Source organism: Stenella coeruleoalba, assembly GCF_951394435.1.
Source record: "Stenella coeruleoalba genome assembly, chromosome: 15".
Lineage (NCBI taxonomy): Eukaryota > Metazoa > Chordata > Mammalia > Artiodactyla > Delphinidae > Stenella > Stenella coeruleoalba.
Genome location: NC_137161.1, coordinates 18339963 through 18365141, shown reverse-complemented (window position 1 = coordinate 18365141; position 25179 = coordinate 18339963). Strand labels below are relative to the sequence as shown.

General features: G+C 41.4%; 1 protein-coding gene and 1 pseudogene across 3 annotated transcripts in view; one reads left to right on the top strand and one right to left on the bottom strand.

Moving 5' to 3' along the window:
- CHD6 (chromodomain helicase DNA binding protein 6) overlaps positions 1-25179 on the bottom strand; it is a 212812-nt gene that overhangs the window by 137257 nt on the left and 50376 nt on the right. For both annotated transcript variants that reach the window (XM_079946401.1, XM_079946400.1), the window contains one exon: positions 10641-10697. In XM_079946401.1, coding sequence (XP_079802527.1) covers positions 10641-10673 — 33 coding nt within the window. In that variant the 5' untranslated portion in view covers positions 10674-10697. The remainder of the gene's footprint in view (positions 1-10640; positions 10698-25179) is intronic.
- Positions 1468-11711, top strand: LOC307198992 (cytotoxic granule associated RNA binding protein TIA1-like; annotated as a pseudogene). The gene has a single exon. The product of its transcript is annotated as a cytotoxic granule associated RNA binding protein TIA1-like (transcript).

Genomic DNA, 25179 nt, shown 5'->3' with positions numbered 1-25179 from the left:
TTTAAATCTTTAGGCAAAGTCAACCTAAACCTTGTTAATTCCATGTGGTGACAAAAGCTGGGCGCAGGTAGATTATTGAATTTAGATGCTGACAGGAAAGAGTTAGGAAGAGAGAAGGAAAATACTTAATAAGTGCCTGTTTGTTAACAAGTGTTGTTTCTAGAAACCACGAGGTTTTTTTCCAAACAACTATGGCTTTTATGAGTAAACCAAAGGCTCAAAGTGATTCAATTATCTGTCAAAGTGCAATGATGTTTGTTTCAGCCAACCAAGGCTAAGAGAGACCTCTTCTAAAATGTTTTTGTGACATCTTCTAAGCCAAGTAGATCAACAAATACAGAGAGAATAAGACTATTTTCCTACCTCTTCCTTCCTGGCCCACCTGTAATTTCACTGTAGTCCTGGGTTACTAGCGCCCCTGAGCCCAGAACTTAAGCAAACCCTGGCCAATACCATTTCCACATACCAAGGCACAGCAAGACCATTGCCTGGAGTTAGGAATACTATGTGTGGGCAGGGAACGGTGCTTTTCATATATCTCGACCTTTAGTCACAGCTACTCTGAGTACTCAGAGTTGTTTTGATATTTGAAAGATAAAATAGATGTCAGCAATGATCTATTATTAATAATGCCTGATTTTATTAAGTAATGAGTATCAGGCAATATACTAGGTTTCTTAAACAGATTATGTCTCAAAACAACTCTAAGAGGAAGTATATTATCGTTCCAAATATGACTCTATTTTATAGAGTAGAAGTTCAGAGAGGTTAAATAACTCACCCAAAGTTACACAGCTAGTGAGTACTAGAGCTAAGATTTGAACCCGGGTTTGACTCCTGGTTTTAAGAGCCACTGCTCTTGACTACTTCACGATACTGCCTCATGTTCTGCATACACCAAACTCAGAATAAGAATTAGCAAGACTCTCTAACCACCTCTACTTTATTTCCATCATCCACTCCCCAGCACCAAGGGTATCTCCCTAACCTTTCCCCCAGAAAACCGTTAACTCATTAACTTTCCTCTTCTATCCATTTCTTTATAAATCCATTTGTTCCCCAGACCAGAATGGGATAATACATGAAGAATCAAACAATCCAGCAGAACATTTAAGATTAAGTAAGTGATCTCTTTTCAACTCTACCCAGAAGGATCCCAAGATGAGGGTTAAAGAACATCAAATGTGGGCTTGGGAGCTACCAGAAGACCTACAACCACCATCCTAAGAACACATTTTGTTAGCAGTGGGTACTATATTTCCGTTTTCATCCCAAAATGAGAACTTTTGATCCTTGGTCACTACATGTTACGTAGTTTCCCAAAACTGGCACAATTTATCCAAAACCATATCAATAGTAAAGGGACGGTATAACTGAGGCAAAAGACAGTGAGTTAATGAGAAAACCATCAATTGTATCAAAAGTGGAAAGAAGTTCACTGCTGTTACTCCTGCTTTTTTCCCACAATACTCAGAATACCAGCTTTGGGTCTCAAGAGTGAATCCAAGTTAGATGGAGGGAGGCAATTCTCTACAGTCACAGCGACACTTGTCAAACGTCACGGATCCTAGATCTTTTGTTGCCACTTTGATGTTGGCCCAAGGTCTTGTTACCAGAGATTCCCAGAACCCTCTGGTCAGGACAGGAGATGAGGCAATTCTATTCACTGTTTAAAAGTGGTTGTGGGGCTTCCCTGGTGGCACAGTGGTTGAGGGTCCGCCTGCCGATGCAGGGGACACGGGTTCGTGCCCCGGTCCGGGAGGATCCCACGTGCCGCGGAGCGGCTGGGCCCGTGAGCCATGGCCGCCGAGCCTGCGCGTCTGGAGCCTGTACTCCGCAACGGGAGGGGCCACAACAGTGAGAGGCCCGCGTATCGCAAAAAAAAAAAAAAAAAAAAAAAAAGTGGTTGTGTTTATTCCAATGTTTTCTGCATGTAGACGGACTCAAAGCCACTTTATTCATAGAATTTAAAACTCAGCCGCTTATTTCTATTTTTAAAAAACTGTTTCGTGTTTGTTTCACCTAGTGATATATCGAGTAATATCAGTAACATGAGCTGAAAGAACCACTATGTAATATATAACTATTATGTAATATTTTAATTAAAAATTGTATCTACTTAGACTACTATTTATGTTGATACCACAGATAAATGCCATACATAAATGCCCTGGTAAACCCTAGGATTCTAGTCAGGATGTACCACTAAGGTCATCTGGGCCAAACGCCCACTTCCTGGCCTCTGACACACAAACAAACAGCTTTCCAGTCTCTCCCAGGAGTGGGGAGCTTAGTGCCCACAAGGTGCAGGCCACAGCTGGGCAGCTCAACTTCTCAGGACGGTCTTCTTCAGATGGAGCTAAAGCCTGTCCCCCTATAACTCTCCATTCTCACCTACAGGTCCAGCAACAGACACAGTCAACCTCTTTTGCAAGAGACACTTTTAAATATTCCCTTCTTCAGGCTATGTAATCTTAGTTTCATCTATCATACCTCATGTTGAATGAGTCAACATTCTTTTATCATCCTGATCACTTTGCTCTGGCCTCTCAAGTATATGTTTCAGAGCACAAAATGAATTAGAACAAGAAAAACAAAAATATGTTAAGCTATGTCACAAGATAGGTTTTAGAGCCCATGGATTGCTTTAGCATGCTCAGCAACGTCTTGCAGTTCAGTCGTCGGTATGGCCCGTCACCAGTACCTATAAGAGAAGCAGGATCAACTCCTCCACTTCATTAACTTGCCCCTCCACCTATCTAATATTAACTTTTAAATAAAAACTCTGCCCTGCTCATCAACATATACTATGAGGTGTAAATGAAAACCATCTCACTGACGTTACGTAATAACTGGCTGACATACCAAAGGTCTCAATATGAACTTTGAAAAGAAAAGAACCTAAATTCATGTTGGGATAATTTTGGTAAAGAATGTTTTTATTGAAATGAAAGCTTACCTTAAATAATGTTTAAAAAATTAAATTTGCAGATTGTTTTAAGAAATAAAAATCTGCCCATGTATCATAAATGACAGTAGTTTCGAGGGCTTGGGATTCTCTTCAGTAATGTGTTATTTTTAACAGCAGCAAAATATTCCACTAGGTAGATGTGCTATGATGTATATACAGGCCTACCTCACAGATATTGCAGGTTCAGTTCCAGACCACCACAATAAAGCAAATACTGTAGTAAAGTGAGTCACACAAATTTTTTGGTTTACAGGTACATACAAAAGTTATGTTTATACTATACTGTAGTCTATTAAGTGTGCACTAGCACTATGTCTAAAAAAAAAAATCTACATACCTTAATTTAAAAATATCTTATTGCTTGACACTGTACTCCGATTTAAAAAAATTAAATTACAGGAGGTCCAAAGTGCAAGATTCTTCTGCGCCTGCGCGGTCCGGGTCACTTCCCGGGCTGCTCTAAGGTGCCCGGCTCACCGCCATCTTGACCCGAGGCTTTGTTGTTCGCGCTGGGCTGGGCGGTTTAGTGTAATTGCTGCTGAAGAAGGGGACGCAGTAACCTCTAGTTGGCCGAGAAACTCCACCATTTTGCAGCCATGGCCGCTCAAAAGATTTGTGAGGTAGTAAAGGGTAGAGAGCTGGACCCGGAGGCGCCACCGCGACAGCAGCAGCCATGGAGGACTAAATGCCTAAGACTCTATATGTCGGTAAGCTTTCCTGAGATGTGACAGAAGCTTTAATTCTCCAGAATGATTATGGATACAGCTGGAAATGATCCATATTGTTTTGCAGAGTTTTATGAGCGTCGTCATGCAGCTGTAGCACTAGCTGCTATGAATGGGTGGAAGATAATGGGTAAGGAAGTCAAAGTGAAGTGGGCAACAACCCACAGCAGTCAAAAGGAGGATACAAGCAGTAGTACCGTTGTTAGCACACAGCGTTCACAAGGTCATTTCCATGTCTTTGTTGGTGATCTCAGTCCAGAAATTACAACTGAAGATACAAAAGCTGCTTTTGACCATTTGGAAGAATATCAGATGCCCAAGTGGTAAAAGACATGGCAACAGGAAAGTCTAAGGGATATGGCTTTGTCTCCTTTTTCAACAGATGGGATGCTGAAAACTCCATTCAACAGATGGGTGGCCAGTGGCTTGGTGGAAGACAAAATCAGAACTAACTGGGCAACCCGAAAGCCTCCAGTTCCAAAGAGTACATATGAGTCAAACACCAAACAGCTATCATATGATGAGGTCGTAAATCAGTCTAGTCCAAGCAACTGTACTGTATATGATGGAGATGTCACTTCTGGGCTAACAGAACAACTAATGCGTCAGACTTTTTCGCCATTTGGACAAATAATGGAACTTCGAGTCTTTCCATATAAAGGATATTCTTTTGTTCGGTTCAATTCCCATGAAAGTGCAGCACATGCAGTTGTTTCTGTTAATGGAACTACCACTGAAGGCCATGTTGTGAAATGCTACTGGGGCAAAGAAACTCTTGATATGATAAATCCCATGCAACAGCAGAATCAAATTGGATATCCACAAGCTTACGGCCACTGGGGCCAGTGGTATGGGAACACACAACAAATTGGCCAGTATATGCCTAATGGTTGGCAAGTACCTGCATATGGAATGTATGGCCAGCTATGGAACCAGCAGGGATTTAAACAGTCTTCTGCACCATGGATGGGACCAAATTATGGAGTGCAGCCGCCTCCAGGACAGAATGGCAGCATGATGCCTAATCAGTCTGCAGAGTCGCAGTGTATGAAACCCAGTGAAAAAGGACTCCAGAACCTAAAGCCAGTGGCTTAAGGCTACAGGGAGTGTAGTAAAGCCCTTGTTTACTTAAAGATTTATCAAATCAGTCAGTGCGAATGTCAGATACAATGTATTTATTTAAAAGATTCATTTTTTAATCATGAAATTACCATCCACATTGTTTTAAAAAGAAACAATATGCTGGATGTCTGCCAATTTTTGCCTTCATTACCTTTTTTGATAAAGTTTCTCAAATCCTTGTTTCATATACAAATGCAGGGATTGCTGCCACTTTTTAAAAATAGAGGCAGAAAACTGCACAATGTTGAACTTTTTCCACTGAAGTAGTGGGCAGTTCTAGTTTGCATTCCCGATATAATTTAAAACCTGTAATATAAAGACTAAAAAAAAAAAGAAAAAAGGAAAACCCAAACTGTGCCGAGTCCAGAAGTTCTTTGTAATCTTCAGCTTATGCACAATTCTATTTTAGGTTTTTCTGAAATAGGCATTGTTTGAGCTGCCCCATCTCCAGTTTTCCCTTTGGGGTTTTTTAATATAAGATATTAGTTTACATCATTTTTGTATCTACATTTTTTCACAATTTGTCTTGCCTTATCAAAGTTCTATAAAATATACTTAAATGGAAAAAAATGATCTTTAGATTGAAAACTTTTCTCAGATGGATTGATAATTGCATTCATCTTGTGTTTTATATGAGAAGGTGCCTCAAGAACTCCCTGTTGAATTTGTTTAAAAGGGTTACCTTCTGTGATAAACTTTGCTGTGTACAGGAAATATAAAAATAAAAACTTGTTACTAAAGAAAATCTCTGAAATGTGATAAGTTCTTATGAACCCATGTTAATTTCATGTGTCAACTTCTACATTTACATGTATCATTTCATTATGTAAAATGTTTTAGCAATTTAACATTTTGCACAGTTAGCAACTTTGTATGTAATTTCCTCCTTAAAGGCATCATGCAGAATTGACAGGAGATTCATAAGGTTTTGTTTGCATATAAATATCAAATGCACACTTTGGTAGTCTTTGAATACAAAGTTATCTGCTCTTGTTTTTCAAGAACTTTGAGACACAAAGTTGTATGTAAAGAAATATATTAATTTGCCATATTCTAGTTATACCTACTCAAAAAGAGTAAATCAACTTGATTTTAATATGTACAAATGATAGCTGTGAAACTGTAGAATATCCTTATGTCAGTATTAGGGTTTCTTGTGAACTCCAAAATTAGCCTAAATGACGAGACGGGCAAAGCATTTTTTAAATGTTCAGAGGCCAAAAGATAAACAAACAAAAACCCGTGAAACCCTACCTCCTTAAACAGCCTTCAAAGAGGGGAATCCTCAGTGCATTCATTACTTTGATTCTTTTGGTACCTGTTTTCCTGGAGGTCCCAATTTTATTATTTTGGGGTGGCATTCAGAGGTTTAATCTTTGATGGCATTGTTCTAGTTTTGAAATTTCTAGTACATTTCAGTCTCTTAGAAGAATTGTGGGAGATTTTGTTTTGTTTTGTTTTCAGCAAAAGTCACAAACTCTCCTCTTCTTTGACTCACAAAGGGGAAGGGTCCCCAGTGTACATATTTGGATGCTCGGTTGTTTTTAAGACCAGAGAGCTCCTGGTGTTTTATTTAGGAACAGAAAAGGCCCATATAATCCTAAGAGTTTCCTGGCCTGTATCCTCCAGGTAGGAGCAGATGGCTCTAAGCTGGTCTCTAAGCCAATACTCCTGTAAACCAGAGCCCAGGAAAGACAGCTCATAAATGTATAATTCTCTGGAGCTCAATTCTATGCAGTTGTACTGATGTTTCATCAAGTCACTGTGTATTTTTTAAGTGTTGACACATTAAAACTTGCTTTATAGAAGATGAGCAAATTTTTTAAACACTTGGAAATTTTATTTCCTTGTTAATTAACCTTCTACAGATCAGGGCATGCAACCAAAAGCAGCTTAAATACTCAAAAAATAACAGGATGCTGTTTTTAGATTCTTCTGGTTTATGTTCCTATTTTAGGACCCTCGCTTTTCTCTTATTCAAAAATATTTTAAGCCCTATACATCTGTGGACTGCAGGGTAAATTATTTGGGCATAAATAATCCAAGCAAAAGTATAGTTTTTCTTTCATTTTGACTATCTCAAGTAATACCACTTTTTATTAGCCAATATTTTCTTACTGCACAATTCTAAAATGTACACTTACTACTTTTTGAGAAGAAAGTACTATTACTCAAAGGCTTACTACTGAACAAATCTGTAATTCAGGAACATTGCTAACTTTGCTTTAAATCTTATTCTCAGTGTTAAATCATTTAAAAAATTTACAGTCTAAAAATCATACTGGTATTAGTATCAGGTAAGGAAATTATAAAGTTTTTTAAATGGATTCATTCTCTGCAATATGCATTCAAATTTTACTTTAAAATACATCTGTTACTGTGAAGAACCTAAAGTGGTTCACAATTAATGGGTCATTAAATCCAGTATTCTTTGCCCTGACTGGACATTAAAGTTCCTTTACGTTTTCTATTTTAAAAAATTAAAATAAAAATACTTTGTTGCTAAAAAAAATGCTAACCATCATCTGAACCTTCAGCAAGTCATAGTCCTTTTGCTGGTGGAGGGTCCTGCCTTGGTGTTGACAGCTGCTGACTGATCAGGGTGGTGGTTGCTGAAGCTGGCGTGTCTGTGGCAATTTCTTAAAATACGACAACAATGAAGTTTACCACATCAACTGACTCTTCCTTGTACAGTTTTCTGTAGCATGCAGTGCTGTTTGACAGCATTCTACCCACAGTAGAACTTCTTTCAAAATTGGAATCAATCCTCTCAAGCCCTGCTGCTGCTTTATCAACTAAGTTTATGTAATATTCTAAATCCTTTGTTGTCATTTCAACAATCTTCACAGCATCTTTACCAGGAGTAGACTCCATCTCAAGGAACCACCTTCTATGCACATCCATAAGAAGCAACTGTTCAAGTTTTATCATGAGATGGCAGCAATTCAGTCCCATCTTCAGGCTCCACTACTAATTCTGGTTCTCTTGTCTTCTCCACCACATCTGAAGTTATTTCCTCCACTGAAGTCTTGAATCCCTCAAAGTCACCCATAAGAGTCGGAATCAACTTCTCCCAAACTCCTGTTAATGTTGACATTTTGACCTCTTCCCATGAATCACAAATGTTCTTCATGGCATCTAGTATGGTGAATCCTTTCCAGAAGGTTTTCAACTTACTTTGCCCAGATCCATCAGAGAAATCACCATCTATGGCAGCTACAACCTTACAAAATGTATGTCCTAAATAATAAGATTTGAAAGTCAAAATTCCTCCTTGATCCATGGGCTGCAGATGGATGCTGTGTGAGCAGGCATGAAAACATCATTCATCTCGCTGTGCAACTCCATCAAAGCTCTTGGGTGACCATGTGCATTGTCAATGAGCCGTAATGTTTTGAAAGAAAATCTTTTTTTCTGAGCAGTAGGCCTCAACAGTGGACTTACACATACAGTAAGCCATGTTGTAAACACATATGCTATCATCCAGGCTTTGTAATTTCCATTTAGAGAGTATAGGCAGAGTAGATTTAGCATAATTCTCATGGGCCCTAGTAGTTTCAGGATGGTACATGAGCACTGGCTTCAACCTAAAAGTCAACAGCTGCATTATCCCCTAACAAGAGAGTCAGCCTGTCTTTTGAAACTTTGAAGACAGGCACTGACTTGCCCTCTCTAGCTATCAAGGTCCTAAATGGCATCTTCTTCCAATAGGAGGCTGTTCTGTCTAAACTGAAAATCTGTTGTTTAGTGTGGCCACCTTCATTAATTATCTCAGCTAGATCTTCTGGATAACTTGCTGCAGCTTCTACATCAGCACTTGCTGCTTCACCCTGTACTTTTAGGTTATGGAGACAGCTCCTCTCCTTAAACCTCATGAACCAACCTCTGTTAGCTTTAAACTTTTCTTCTACACTTTCCTCACCTCTCTGAGCCTTCATAGAATTGAAGAGAGTTAGGGCCTTGCTCTGGATTAGGCTTTGACTTAAGAGAATGGTGTGATTTGTCTGATCTTCTATCCAGACCACTCAAACTATCTCCATGTCAGCAGTAAGGCTGTGGTGCTTTCTTATTTGCGTGTTCACTGGAACGGCGCTTTTAATTTCCTTCAAGGATTCTTCCTTTGCATCCGCAACTTGGCTAAACTGTTTAGCACAAGAGGCCTCGCTTGCGGCCTCTCTGCTTTCCATGTGCCTTTTTCACTAAACTTAATCACCTTTAGCTTTTGATCGAAAGTGAGAGCCGAGCAACTGGTCCTTTCACTTGAACACCTAGAGGCCACTGTAGGGTTATTAAGTGGCCTAACTTCCATATTGTTGTGTCTCAAGGAATGGTTGTTTCCTGGGCTCAGAAACCGGAGGAGGAGGTGAAAGATGGAGGAACAGCCAGTCAGTTGGTGGAGCAGTCACAGACATTTACCAGTGAAGTTCACCCCAAAACAATTACAATAGTAACACCAAAGACCACGGATCACAGATCACCACAGCAAATATAATAATAATGAAAAGTTCCAAAATACTGAGAGAATTACCAAAATGTGACACCGAGACACGAAGTGAGCAAATGCTGTTGGAAAAATGGTGCTGATAGCCCTACTCAAGGCAGAGCTGCCACAAGCCTTCAATTTGTAAACAATGTAATAATACCTGCACAGTAAAACGAGGCACGCCTGTAGTCTCCTTTTTGACGAACATTTAAGTTCGTTTCCATTTTCGCTATAATAAACAAAGTCGCAATGAAACCTACACACCCATCTGAGTAAATCCATAGGGTAAAATCCTGGCAGATGGAACTGCACTCTCTACAGTGTTTGTGTACTAACTTTTGACTCTACAGAGCCAGGACAGGAGGAAACCAGCGTGTAGATAGTGTTTAGGCACTGCTCTTCTTATTAAAATTAGCAGCAGGTGACTCAATTCTTTCCCCAAACAGGCCATTTTGTTTTGGTTTCACAAGGACCTATCCACTGGGAACAGAACAGAGGGTAGTCCTTGTAACCATATCCCTAGGTCACCCTGTATCCGACTACTCAGTGCTCTACAAGCAGAGAGGAAAGTGGCTGGTCCCACCCAACCTCTCTGCATAGGGTCCCAGCTGAAGGGCAGGGATTCAGATCTCCCCAGTTACCAGGTTGTCATTCAATTCTGTAAAAGGAAAACCAGCCCATCAGAGACAGCCTGTTTCTAAGAGACAGAGGCAGGTCCCCTCATCTCACCTCCCTGAGCCACACTGGTTTAGGTCTCTGGGATCCTCTGAAAACGTAATCACCTGGAACACATAAATACCAACTAAGGAAAAAGATTTTAGTAGGATGCGTCATAAGGGCCAAATGTTTTTATCAACTCCCCTCCAGGAAACCAAATGCCAAACAGTTAATGTTCACTATTTTCTGCAGGGACAAACTTCCAATTAGTTCACTATTTTCTGCAGGAGAACACTTCAGCACATCATGATAAATAAGAATTCTGTAAGTGAATGCTTTTAGTTTAACCAAACATCGAAAATAATAAATATGTAAACTATAAAGAAGCGATCACTTCTCCCTTGATAAAAACTTGGTAAGCTATTTCTCTTTCGCATAGCTAATTCTGAATAATATTCTGATCTACAATCTTCATTACATTTATTCCTATATAGAGCTGACCTGTGCATAGTAAAAATCTATATATTAAGTCATTCAGAACAGAGCTCTCAGTTACCACGTGGAGAATGGGAAACAGGCAGCAGAGGCTAGGAGATAAGCCCAAACTGCCAGCATCTCCTCTTGTAAAAAAGCACCAGTAGTATGCTGGATGCGTTCCCTTAGAAGATATGTGACCACTTACCTGCTTCTCTTTCTTCTGTATTTTCATTATCATCTATTAAAGGCAATTATTTTATTTCTGTAAAACATAAAAAAGGCAAAGATTATGCTAAAATCCAAAATGAAACATTTTAGATTATCTCAAGATTAAGCTGCGACACGTGAGGAAAACACAGAATAGAGGATTACTTCTCCAGAACACTTACAATTAGTGGTCTTCTAGCCCAGCACCCCCCAGAGGCCTACATATAGGCCAAAACCTACCTTCTCCCATCCTGAACCCTAGTTTTTTGCTCCAGATGGAGTGGAGTCAAAAAGATACTGTCTTTGTAGATAAAATAAGTTATAAAAGATGCTGGCATATTAAATTAAGAAGGAAGTTAAAAGAGGAGCCAAAAATAATGACATGACTATATTGAGGGGGGTGGAGAGGGGGTAGAACTAAGCAAAGACCTCATTTCTTTTGGAAGAAAATCAGTAAGTAGTATCTACAATTGGAAATCAAGAAATAGAAATATACACAATATGGGCCTCCCTCATGGTGCAGTGGTTAAAAATCTGCCTGGCAATGCAGGGGACACGGGTTTGAGCCCTGGTTGGGGAAGATCCCACAAGCAGCAGAGCAACTAAGCCCGTGCGCCACAACTACTGAGCCCGCGCTCTAGAGCCCGCGAGCCACAACTGCTGAGCCCATGTGCCACAACTACTGAAGCCCGCATGCCTAGAGCCGGTGCTCCGCAACAAGAGAAGCCACCGCAGTGAGAAGCCCCCGCAGAAGCCCCCGCTCGCAGCAACTAGAGAAAGCCCGCGTGCAGCAATGAAGACCCAACGCAGCCAAAAATAAATAAATAAATAAAAAGAAATATACACAATAAAATAGAGCTAAAAGAGTTAAAAGTCGTTGTCTTGAAGGAGAGAGGAGCTGGTGTGAGACAGGACAGGGCACCCTTGCATTTCATCATAAGCTCTCCTACATTACTTGATGTTTTAAACCATGTGCACTTTAAATTGACAAAATAAGTTCCATTCCAATATTTCACATGATCTTTTTTTAAAAAAATAAATTTACTTCTTTTATTTTTGGCTGTGCTGGGTCTTCGTTGCTGCGCATGGGCTTTCTTTAGTTGCAGCAAGTGGGGGGATACTCTTTGTTGAGGTGCGCGTGCTTCTCATTGCAGTGGCTTCTCTTGTTGCGGAGAATGGGCTCTAGGCACGCAGGCTCAGTAGTTGTGGCTCGTGGGCTCCAGAGTGCATGCTCAGTAGCTGTGGTGCACAGGGTTAGCTGCTCCGCAGCATGTGGGATCTTCCTGGACCAGGGCTCGAACCCGTGTCCCCTGCACTGGCAGGCGGATTCTCAACCACTGCACTACCAGGGAAGCCCTCATATGATCTTTTTAAGTGATTTTACTGTACCCAGGACTTAAGCCCCATCCCCACTCCAACTGTAATGCCCATGATGACACCTGAACTTTTTCTCATAAATGACTTTTCAGCACCATAGCAACAAGAGCCCAGCAAGTGGCTTGAGAGGTCACTGAAGTGCACTAAGGGCATCCCAGGGAACAGAAAGAACGCTATTTTAGGAAACCCAGAACTTGGGGCTGCCTGAATCACTCACTCTCACCTTCCCCACAGACAAACAACGGAAGGATCATAGTATCCCGGCTTCTGGTTCTAGTCTGGATGTAGACACCACCTCATATTTATTGTTTACTTTGACTTCCTGGACATCCCAGAGAGCTAGGAAAACATCCCAGAGGCACACAATTATCCTTATGTTATAATTATTTCTCATATCCAAATGAATGTGATGTGCAGGCATCAAGGAGAACTTTAAAGGGAGACAGTCCCACCTTCTAAGTGGGCTCATGGTGTGTATGACGCAACTGAGAAAAATGAAGGATTTCCATCATCCCTGGGGCCACAATTACAGTTTACCAGTTTAAAGTCTGGTAACTTTAGGGGTTTTTTTCCTCCAAGAGTCAGAAGCATTTTCTATTAAAAGGACCATAAAATGCTACCAGGATATTGCTGCTTGCAAAGAGCATAGCATCCAAGGAGGTAACAAGCTGCAAAGTGGGCGCAGGCGGGGCCTAGACCAAGGGGGAAGGAGAGGAGGGCAGAGAAGGACTGGCCAAATCAAGAAAAGGGGAAGTCAGCAAACAGTGCTTCTAAGGATCAGTGTGAGGACTAGCATGTGATCGAGCAATTACCTCAAGAAAACCAGAGATTCCTGAGAAATGGCAAGGGGAGGGCTCTGAATCAGGGCAGTTCAAAGAATTTTACCACCTAAACTCCATTACAGTGGAGTCGGCACTAGGTAAACTATGTTAGTACAAGTTTATCTTCTTTATCTCTCAATGTCAAATTATCAGACCCCAGAAAACCAACACTCTCAACTATCACAAACTGCCACAAACTCTGAAACGAAGAAAGAAGTTTGGAAAATAAATTCTGGCGAATAAAAAGGGATATTATAAATAACCAGACACATACACTCAAATAAAATTCTACCCGACAAAATGAAATCAATCATTTACAAAACACAGAAAAAGTCCAGTGCCAATAAAAATTACTTTTTAATTTATAAAAGAAATCAAGTATAATGCAATAGAGACACCAAAAAACACAATTTCTGATCAAGTACCACAAACTAGCATGCAAATAAGACAGGGCCCCGACACTGCCAGGAACGCGGGGGAACACTGTGGACCCTGGTCCTTGCGATGGCACCTTTCATTGTTTCAGGCTTTCTGAAAGCACTCAGGCAACGTGCCACTAGATCTATGAACTGCCACAGTCCATTGATCTGCCAGTTCCGCTTTCAGGGATCCATCCCAAGGAAATAAGCCAGCAGGAAATAAAGCTGAGAGGAAGCTCAGCGGTGAGGTAGGGCACAACGTGAAAACGCCTGTCACGGCAGAGCTCGGGCACTGCAGAGGGCCGTGGAGGTCACACGGGCCCACCATTCCCTGGGCCCGTGTCATCACAGGGCCTGGGAAGATCAGAGACGGCACATGAGCACAAGCTGGAAAGACTGGGAAGAGGCTGACGCAAGTGTGGCTTGAATGTGGTTACTCAGCAGAGACAAGGGTTGGAGGAAAAGAGCTGGGTGAAAGATTCTAAACCAAATCTTACTGCCCCTCCACCATCTGTTCACATGCAAGATACTGCCACCTGCACCCTCAGGGATATTCACGCTGCACAGATAACCCCCACCCCATTCTCTGAGAGAGACAGTGTGTGTGAAATCCAAGTGCATCCCAGTGATGATGCTGTAAGAATAACTGCTCTAGTTCACTGGAAGCAGTCTTTGGCCAACCTCACATTGTTACTGTGAAACCATCTCTAGCACCTGGATGGACAGCTACACACCAGCTCACAGCCACTCCACAAGATAACAGATACAAACAACATCAATAGGGTCTTCCCTGGTGGCGCAGTGGCTAAGACTCTGAGCTCCCAATGCAGAAGGCCTGGGTTCAACCCCTGGTCAGGGAACTAGATGCCACGTGCATGCTGCAAACTAAGGAGCCTGAGAGCCGCAACTAATGAGCCTGCCAGCCACAACTAATGAATGCACGTGTGTAACTAAGGAGCAGGCAAGCCACAACTAAGGGGCCCACCTGCTGCAACAAAGACCCAGCGCAACCAAATAAATTAATTAAATTAAATATTTTTTAAAAAATCAATAGGTGTTCAATAAACATTTTGTTGACTTTTATTTCTCCAAATAGCACCTAGTAGTTTACAATGCACTCTTTCTTCAGTTACCTCTACTTTTTTTTTTTTTTTTACCTCTTTGATGACACACGTTTGAAAAATACAAAACCACCTAGTCTTTTCGTGAAGCTAAATGTTATGTAGCAGGAATGGAGGACCAGATATACCCTAAAGCAGGTGCTTCTGCACACCACTGGACATGGAGCCTCTGCTACTGTGCTGCCATCACCCAAAAGTTGTGATTAGAGAGATCTTTTGGGCTCGATAAAGTAAAAATTAAAACAGTAATTTCAGAGTCCCACAACTTAATTAGAAGCATAATACAAATATATTCTGAAACTCCTAACTGTGTGGACAAACCAGGAAATTTGTTAAGAGGAAAAAGTGTATGTAAAAAAGAAAAGTGTGTAATTTCTGAATTACATGAAAACTGGGAGGACTCCTCACTGCCTTTCAATGCTTATGTATGAAAGTAGCATTTAATTACCTTCACAAGAAGGTTAGCTGCTAATAATATAAAAAGCAAACAATATAAAAATTCCCATTCCTTCTTACACTCACCTACCTCACGATGCTTCAATTAAGAAAAATGGGTGCCAGGTTTCAATAATAATATTTTGAAATTTATTACTTTTTCTCTTTCCAGTTCAAAAATTCTGCCCCAGTGCCTGCGCCATTTCCAAGTTCCTCAGTGCTGTGTTATGGACACTTAAAAAATAATAAAACATCAGGTACACACCATTTTACCATTCATTTACGGAAATTATTTAAATTTACTCTATCTGGAGAATTCTGCCACCTGGGGTCTATTTCATTACAAGAGTGTGTGTTTACGGAAACGGACAAGTGCACACACAGCAGACCCTGCCGTGGTCCTTATATCCACAGGGACAGCAGAAGACACAGCTGACGGCAGGAGGGATGGGGACCTTCGCTGTTAACAGGCCACCAAATCCCTTCCACGCTATCAGGCACTTTGGGACAGAGAGTAAGTGGGAAGCTACTTCAAAAATCAGATCTACCTCCAATTTTCCACAATGACCATGTACTTTTATCATCGATTCATGGCCCCCTTAGGGCAGCAGGCACAAATGAGGCAATTCCACAGTGCTGGCGGCGGGTGTGGGGATGTGAGAAGGGAGCAGGCACAGGACATGCGGAATAACAACCCACCTGAGAAAAGCGAATCAAGAAGGCAGCGAGGAGCTCCTAGGGGCCACCTCTTACCGAGACTCGGGACAGACATCCTGGACCACAAAGAGGGTCCGATGGACGGGGTATCCCTCAACTTCTCACTTCCCACCTCCCCACCCAACCTGCACAAACTAGACAGATTTATCTCCGTCCTTTGCTAGGCCAGAAGCAGCCCACGGGAGGGTAACAGCGAGGGTCAGAAGTGCCAAAAAGCAGAGGAGATCCAGGCTCTAAGAACGATGAGCCAGAGCCGGTAAAACCTCTTCCAGACTTTGTTTCCTCACCTATAAAAAAGGGTGACAACACCCACACCTCAGAGAGCATCAGAACGTAAAGGGCTCAGAATCCAGTGTCTGTCGCACGGTGCACGTGAGCTGTCTGGCAGCCTCTAGTGTCGCCTGTCCTGTGGGCTTCCTGCCAGGGACAGGAGAGAAGGTGGCCCCCTCTCCTGAGGACAACTACCCTTCCATCAGTACTGGGGGGTCCATCCTCTCCCACTTCTCAGCCACCTCAGCCTCTGGATCACTTTGCAGTCAGTCTCTCCTCGTTTCGTTTAGGCTGCCCCTCAGCCTTCACCCAATCCCTGAAGTCTTCCCCAGCCACGCTACTCCCCCCACCCCCGCCCGCACTCTCTTATCTTCTCAGCCCAGTTTAGCTGAAGAATCCTGGCACTTGTTGCTACCTGACATTATATTATGTCTAGCTGACTATAAATTTATTACCTGTGAGACGCACACACACGAGTGTAAGCTTTGTTTTGTTCGTGCTGTACTTCCTGAGTCTGGACCAGCACTGGGCTCATAACAGGTGCTCCATAAACATCTGTTCCATGAAGAATCACTTCCTTAAATCGTCACTAAGCCTCTCTCTTTCTACAGCTCTTCTCTCAACAAAGAAACAGGCTCAACTCTATCTCAGAACAGTAACTATACCAACAAATCCCACACCTGCATTTTCACTTCCTCCCATATTACTTCCCTAAAGCTGTTCTTAGCAATGACTCCCTAGCTGCCAAATCCAAGGCTTTAGCCTGACTTCCTTGCAGTACTTTAAACTATGGACCATTTCCTCCTTTTAAAATTCTCGTCTCACTGGTTTCTTGGAAGCCATTCTCTCCTGCCCTGCCTCTGACTGCAGGCCTCCAAAGCTCAGCTTCCTCCATAGGCTCCTCCTATTATAAGGCCTAACCCTTAAATGTCAGTGCCCCCAGGGCTAAACACGCTTAATACCACAAGGGCTCCCTGAGTTCTCCACTCAACTCCCAGACTTCAACTCTACACCAGGACCACTGCACATTTCCAAATCCAAGTCCTCCTTCTGACCTCCAGGTAGGCATGTCCAGCCCAGAGTTCAGTCATCCTTAACTACTTCCCTTTCCCTTAACTCCTTCCTAATTCCTGAATCCCGTGGTTCCTCCCCAGTCCACCTCTTTAGTTTATTACCACTTTTTTGGCAGGGGGATTTTTTTTTTTTACCAGCTCTAGCCTCCTAAGTGTCTCTACTCTAAGTACCTTCTACCCTCATGCCATTACCCTCATTGGACCAAGAGTATGTTTTCCTAAAGTATAAACAAAATCAGATCATATCTCTGCAGTGTCTTCAAAAAGGAAAACAAATTCCTCATGGCACAGAGCCCTGCATAAGCGATCTGGCCTCTATTCCGAGTCTGCTGCTCTGATGTTACCTTCCACCATTCACCCAACTGTACTGAATACTTGAGGTTCAAGCTATGCCTCACCAGGGAAATCCTTCCACTGTCCTTCCACTCCTGTCTCTTATCCTTCGAAACTCAACTCTGGTGTCATGTTCTCCAGGATGTCTTACCCGACTTACCTAAACCCTGAAAGCAACTCGTGAGAAGCACCAAGCCATAGCAGCTATATCACCATGTCATCTTTTCCCTGTCTGTGCATGCCATCGGCTAAGGGCCTAAGCACCCTCTGGGGAAGGGACTCTGTCCTGCAGCAGCAGGCTCAGTGCCTGACATTTGGACTCATAAATGACTATCTGTGGAATGAGTGAGTGAATAAATGGGAAAGCTATGTTTACAGAAAAGGCTTTGAGCTCCTACTTTCTTCATCATAATTGGTGGCCTCTATCTTTTTTCCTTTCCTGTTTATTCTGTTCTTTTAGTCCAATTTCTCAGCATTCATCATTCATACCTTTTCAAAGTAAAAATGTACTTAGCTTAAGAATTCAAAAATATAAAGCTTAAAGCAAAAAATATTCCCCTGACTCTACTCCCCGCCATTCCTGACTCACTCTTCCCAGAGGTAGATCTGTAGCTATTCTTTCTACTACTTTCCAAAATATTTCTAAACAACAGTGATATACCGCATTAACAAAACGAAGGATAAAAATCATAGGATAATCTCAATAGATGCAAAGAAAGCTTTTGACAAGATTCAACATCCACTCATGATAAAACTCTCAACAAAGTGGGCACAGAAGGAACATACCTCAACATAATAGAGGTCATATATGACAAACCCACAGCTAATATCATACTCAACAGTGAAAAGCTAAAAGCATTTCCTCTTAGATGAGGAACAAGACAAGGATGCCCACTCTCGCCACTTTTATTCAATATAGTATTGGAAGTCCTAGCCATAGCAATCAGACTAGAAAAAGAAATAAAAGGAAAATTGGAAAGGAGCTTCCCTGATGGCAAAGTGGTTAAGAGTACACCTGCCAATGCAGGGGACACATTGGTTCAAGCCGTGGTCCGGGAAGATCCCACATGCCGCGCAGCAATTAAGCCCGCGAGTCACAACTACTGAGCCCACACGCCACAACTACTGAAGTCCGCGCGCCTAGAGCCCGTGCTCCGCAACAACAGAAGCCACAGCAATAAGAAGCCCGCACACCACAACAAAGAGTAGCCCTCACTGGCTACAACTAGAGAAAGCCCGAGCACAGCAACAAAGCCCCAACTCAGCGAAAAATAAATAAATTTATTAAAAAACAAAAAAAAGAACATATGACCCAAGCTAGCCCAACGTGAGCCTTGCCTGGACCTTCAGTAGAACTTTTAAAAAACAAACTGGAAAGTAAAACTATCACTATTTGCAGATGACATGATACTACATATAGAAAACCCTGCAGATTCCAACAAAAACCCATTAGAACTAGTAAATGAATTCAGTGAAGTTGCAGGATATAAAATTAATAATAGAAATCTATAGCATTCCTATCCACTAATAATGATCTATCAGAAAGAGAAATTAAGAAAACACAATCACATCAAAAAGAGTAAAATAGGGCTTCCCTGGTGGCGCAGTGGTTGAGAGTTCGCCTGCCGATGCAGGGGACACGGGTTCGTGCCCCGGTCCGGGAAGATCCCACGTGCCGCGGAGCGGCTGGGCCCGTGAGCCATGGCCGCTGAGCCTGCGCGTCCGGAGCCTGTGCTCCGCAATGGGAGAGGTCACAACAGTGAGAGGCCCGCATACCGAAAAAAAAAAAAAGAGTAAAATACCTAGGAATAAATTGAACAAAGAAGCTGAAAGACCTGTACTCTGAGGCTATAAGACATTGATGAAACAAATTGAAAACAACACAAATAAATGGAAAGATATACTGTGCTCACAGGTTGGAAGAATCATACTGTTAAAATGACCATACTACCCAAAGCAATCTACAGATTCAATGCAATCCCTATCAAAACCAATGGCATTTTTCACAGAACTAGAACAAATAATCCTAAAATTTGTATGGGACCACAGAAGACCACAAATATCCAAAGCTATCTTGAGAAAGAAGAAGAAAGCTGAAGGTATCACACTCCCTGATTTTGAAGCATACTCCTGAAACTAACAAAATATGTCCATCAACTATACTTCAGAATAAATAAACAAAATTTCTAAAAAAACACGCTAATAGTGCTAGTATATTGTTTTTTCCAATTTTAAACATTATTCTATCAGCTTCTCCCTATAAAACAGGAGTTGGCAAATGTTTTTATAAAAGGTCAGGTAATTAATATTTTAGGCTTTGCAGGCCACATGGTCTCTGTTGCAACTAATCAATTTTGCCACTGTAGCATGAAAACAGCCACAGACAATATGCTAACATATGGGTTGGTCTGTGTTCCAAAGAAACTACGAAACAGGTAGCCCCCTGCTATGGAAGATGAAGCATACCTTCCCAATATAGTTATTATTACCATTATTATTAAATCAATATTCAATTCACAGCTAAGACATGAACTATATACTATGCTAAAATTTTCTTTTTTGTGTAATTTTTTCCCTAAAGATAGTAAGTACCTTTAAATTTAAAAATTTAGAAATTTGCTTTGTTTTCTATGAATCACTAACTTATCTAAAAATGCTTCTCCAAAGCCTTAAAATTAAAATTCCTCTCAATCTAAGTTCATTTTTTCCCCCTTGGATCATTATATCTGGAGTGTTACAACTCTCTTCAATCTGTTTCAAAGGCACATTTCCTAGGACTTCTCATCACCATCCTCCTGGGGGATTCATTCCCTTTGTCCCTCTCGAGTGAACTCCCAAGTTTCTTTCTTCTCTCTGAGGGTTTACTCTCTCATTCTGGTGAATCACAATGTCCACTAACTGACTAGGAAATATATGAACGAGAGGTAAGTTTCTGAGACCTTCATGCCTCACTAGGTTTATAGTCCACCTTGATGGCTTGGTGGGTAGCAAATCACAGGTTGGAGACGGATATCACCTCAGAATTTTGAGAGCATTTCACCACTGTCCTGTTCCTTCCACCACGTGTTAAGGAATCTGAACCACTGTGATCCCTAATCCCTTATCTGTAACCTCTCTTCCTCCATAGAAAGCTTTAGCCCCAGGGAACATCTTTTCACAATGATGTACTGTGGGGCTGTTTTAATCCATGAGTTTGGGCACCTGGTGAATTCTTTCACAAACTAGAAACACCTGTCTCAGTTCTGAGAAATCCTCTTGTATTATTTCCTCATAATTTCCTCCCTAATTGTTTTCTTGTAATGGAACTTCTATTATTGTATATGAAAGACAGACCTTCGGGGCTGTACCTCTAATTTTCACATTAAAAAATGTTTTTAAATCTTGTGTTCTGCTTTCTGGGGAGGTTTCCTCAACTTTATCTTCCAACCCTTCTTCTTCTTTTTTTTTTTTTTACAGCTAACATGTTAACCATTCAATAATTCGTTTTTTGGGACTCTGATGTTTTACTCTTGTAGTCTCCTAAGGCTGTGCCAAGTAACCAACAATAGAAGAGCGTTCAAACGACAGGCGGTGGCTCTTTCCTTTCAAAGACGACGCTGTGATCTAGTAGAAACACTTCTACTCAACCAAAACAGTCCAACTGGCATGAGAAAACGCCTCTGTAACAATTTTAAGGATTTTTCTATGTTTTCAAGGCTCTGAATGAGTTTTATTTCTATCAAAGGTGGCACAGCAACAAAAAATGAGGATTTTGGTTCAGATACATGAATTTTTTGATGCCTGAAAGTTTTTTTGGAATGTAGAGAATTTTTAGATTAGATCTATTTCTCTGAAAAGTTATCTTTTGTGTATAATTTAGGCTAGAGCTAATCTGTATAGGGTGAGCTATGATGCTCTCTGCAACAGGCTAGAGATAACACACCACCTTAATTTCATGACTACAAGTCAAAAGCATTCACATCTCTCAAGATGAAGAGGGCCATGAGAACAAAGACATCTATTTTGAATACTACTATATATCTAATTCGTAGGACAGTATTTTGTGAATGAATAAATATATTAATATTACACATGGGTTTATCAATGGTGGGCCAAAAGAGAAGGATCATACTGGTATATATACCAGGTTTAGTCTAAAAACCCTTCTCTCCAAAAATGTAGGTGCCTAATTCGAAATACCTGCCGACATAACTAGGGAGAAGACACCAGTACCATCGCGACTTCCAAACTGATGCAGTGCTTTGTTTTGCCAGCTTGAAAGTATAATTACCGCCTCAAACATTAACTTAAGATGCTTCGCTCCTCAAAAGAACAGTGTTTTAAACATTCAAAGTGTTACACTAAAAGCTTTGTTACCCTGTATATGGGTAATGCAAGCCAAAAAGCAAATCAAGAGTAGTGACTTTAATCCCTGTCTATGAGAAAAGGCATAATTAGCAGTAAGAGCAATAACCTTCTAGAAAACTCTTGTTACTGGATGAAGAGTATTAGAAATGTCCATTTTAAGAGGCTTCCTATTGGTCAACTGCAAAATAACAGGACTTTAAACTCATTGCTACTGACTTCAACCAATGTCTAGCACTGCCATAATTCCTCACAATAATCTGTTTTACCTAGATGGTGTAAAGGTGTAAACGAAGGAAGCTCTCTAGAATCGACTAGAAACATTTCAATAGTGCTGCATTCACAGAATCAGAACTGAATGGGACCTTTGGGATCACACAGCCAAACACTTTGGTCTTAATGATGAATGAGACACATCTGCATAATACCAAAGGAAAAAAATCAACTCCAAACCCCAGTTCATCTCTTCAATCAGAGAAATCATTTCAACTCCTAATCTGGTGATGAAAATCAACTTGCTCGATAAGAATCACTATTAACAGTAGTAGTAGAAGCAAATGGCCAGGCATTATCAGAGCTTATCAAATAACACATTGTAAAGTAAAACCTGACTGCACTTTTTTTCTGTCATTAGACCCTACACCATAATGTCAACTGACCCAGATCAGGAATGATCCCATCTGTGAACACAGGACTGAAGAAACCGATCTTCTGACAGCCAAGCCCACTCAAAGTTCAGAGCCCTGAAAATCCAAGCTATAACCTTATGTAGGAAGACAGAGGGTTTTACAAATGACACTCATATTCAGTCTCAAGAGACCTCACCAGTAATGCAACATCTTTTTGAATCGTTACACTTTAATGCTTTTTGTAGAGGAAGAGTAATACCTGTAGGCTTGAGTGAAGATATCTAGGTTCTGAACATAAGGGTAGTATGATTTGTACAATTTATTCAATATCTCTGGGTCTTAGTTTCTCATTTACAGAATAGGGACAAAAACTATCTTTTGGGAGAGGAGATGGATGAGTTCTACTTTGGACAGGCTAAGTTTGAAGGAACAGTAAAGGCTGAAGCAAAGTGAAGGGGTGGGGAACTTAAAAGCTCAGGAAATGCAATCCTTTTATCTTAAGAATGATGAAACTAAGGATCAGAGCAGTCTGATTGCCCAAAGGCTCACAGCTACGCAAAAAGTACAAGAATCAGGGCTTCCCTGGTGGTGCAGTGATTGACAGTCCGCCTGCCAATGCAGGGGACACGGGTTCGTGCCCCGTTCCGGGAACATCCCACATGCCGCGGAGCGGCTGGGCCCGTGAGCCATGGCCGCTGAGCCTGCGCGTCCGGAGCCTGTGCTCCGCAATGGGAGAGGCCACAACAGTGAGAGGCCCCGCGTACCGCAAAAAAAAAAAAAAAAAAAAAAAGTACAAGAATCAGATTTCCTGGGTTCCAATTCAGCCCTCTTAGCACTATATCAAGCTGCCTTGTAGGCAAATGAAAACGGCGGGAGAGGTCAGGGCTGGAGATGTTCTATTTGGGGCACGTGGAGACTGGGCAGAGATTAGAAAGATATTGTACAGACTAATTACTACAGTCTAGGGGAAGGGAGGAAGGGAAGGTGGGAGGGAGGGAGGGAGGAAAGAAAAAAAGCAGGCCGTAGCAGAGGATGGTTTCGATCCATCCTTGGGTGAAGAGGAAGCAATTAAAAGTCTGATAAAACTATCATTCAAGAAGACCTTTTAAGCACATTTTAGACAAGGATGGACCCTTCAGATAATATTACATACAAGTGAAAAAAAATATTTCATACAAATAATTCATACGATAAACACAGATAAAAATCTTTAGGGATATAACTGCCAAGTAATTCTGTTTAAGTTCTTTATCTACTTTCATAAAGCCTGCCATTTGAATCCTGAATTGATAAAATTGTTTTAGAGCAATTTACAGTAAGGGAAAAACTCTATCTGACGGCTAGCCAATACAGCAGGAAACGAAGTAAACACACTAACAAAATCATAACACAGACAACACAGCAGAGTTTTTACTTTGGGGTAAATAATAGAAGAAAAATCACATATTTATGGTCATTCGGGCGCAGTACTCTTTATTCTACAGGATACAGGAGAGCCAGCCCAAGTGCAAACCAATCTACAGTCTGAAAACATCTTATCAAATAAATTTGTGGAATTCCTAGTACTACAAAGACGGGCTTTTCCCCTACTTCTACAACTCTGCTGTGTTAAGAGTAAAATAAAAACCCAGGATTTTTCCAAAGTGGGTTTTTTTCTATTGTTCAAAAATGAGACAAATAATGGATTCTGAACCTGACACAAATTCCCTACTATCCAGTTTTAAGGTGCAGTCCTGAAACTGAACTTCCACATCTTACGTTAAATCACCTGCTGCACTCTGATGGATTCCACGGTCGTTTGTCTCCTAAAAGCTGTACAACTCTGGCACCTCCTGCTCTTTCCTTAGCGTCTATGAATTTTTCTTTAACAGAATCTGTGAAGGATTTTTTTTAAGCTCTGGATTTTTAAAAGATTAAGTAGCTCTTAATCCTCTCCCACCCTCAACTCCCCCCTTCCCTGAAATCTAAAAGGAAGAGAGCACTGTGATAAACACAGAACCAGGCTGTGGGTGGGTATGTAAAACAAAACTCTGCATGATGTGACGGACTAGGGAAAAAGCTCCCTTGCGAAAGCAAGCACAGACAAGCACTGGCTGAATGGTGAGGCGGGTGGCTGGCAACCAGAATCTCCTGCCAACAAAATGCCCTGGTTCTCCAAATCTGCTTGTGCTACGCTAAGAGCAGAAACTGCAGGCAATAAGAAGAATACTCAAGCGGCCACCTGAGGCAAATTTAAGCCAGCTGACTAAAGTCTGCTAATACCATGTATGTTATGTGTGGTCCATCTAATCTGCCTAAATATTGGTATAGATGTATAATGTAGTCACCTATTTTAAATTAATGTATTAGCAAACAACGTATTGTTAAAACTACTGACTTCTAACACCTAAATAATCACTTAACTAGAAGTAAAACTCAGCACGTTTTCAGATTGGTATGTGTTACTATTTAAGGAGGACTGGTCTGGGAGATGACAGAATTCACGTCCAGAATGAGCAAGAGAACCACAGAGAAGGGCCAGTTAGTTTACTTGGTAAATAGTACTAATTCCCAGATCAAAAGACAATCATTTTGAAATATAAACTCAACTTCGGCAAGCGGGGGCTACTCTTCGTTGCAGTACGCAGGCTTCTCATTGCGGTGGCTTCTCTTGCTTCAGAGAATGGGCTCTAGGCGTGTGGGCTTCAGTAGTTGTGGCCCACAGGCTCAGTAGTTGTGGCCCACAGGCTTAGTTGCTCTGCAGCATGTAGGATCTTCCCGGACCAAGGATCGAACCCGTGTCCCCTGCATTGGCAGGCGGCTTCTTAACTACTGCGCCACCAGAGAAGTCCCTAAATTTAACTTCTTAATACCCATAATCTCCCACTCATATTACACTATATTTATATTACCTGTTCCAATGCTCCCTTCCATCATCAGCACAAGCATTGAGAACCAGATGTAGTGATGTGATTTAAAATTGTTCTAGATACAGATGAGCAGTTGTGGAGGACAGCAA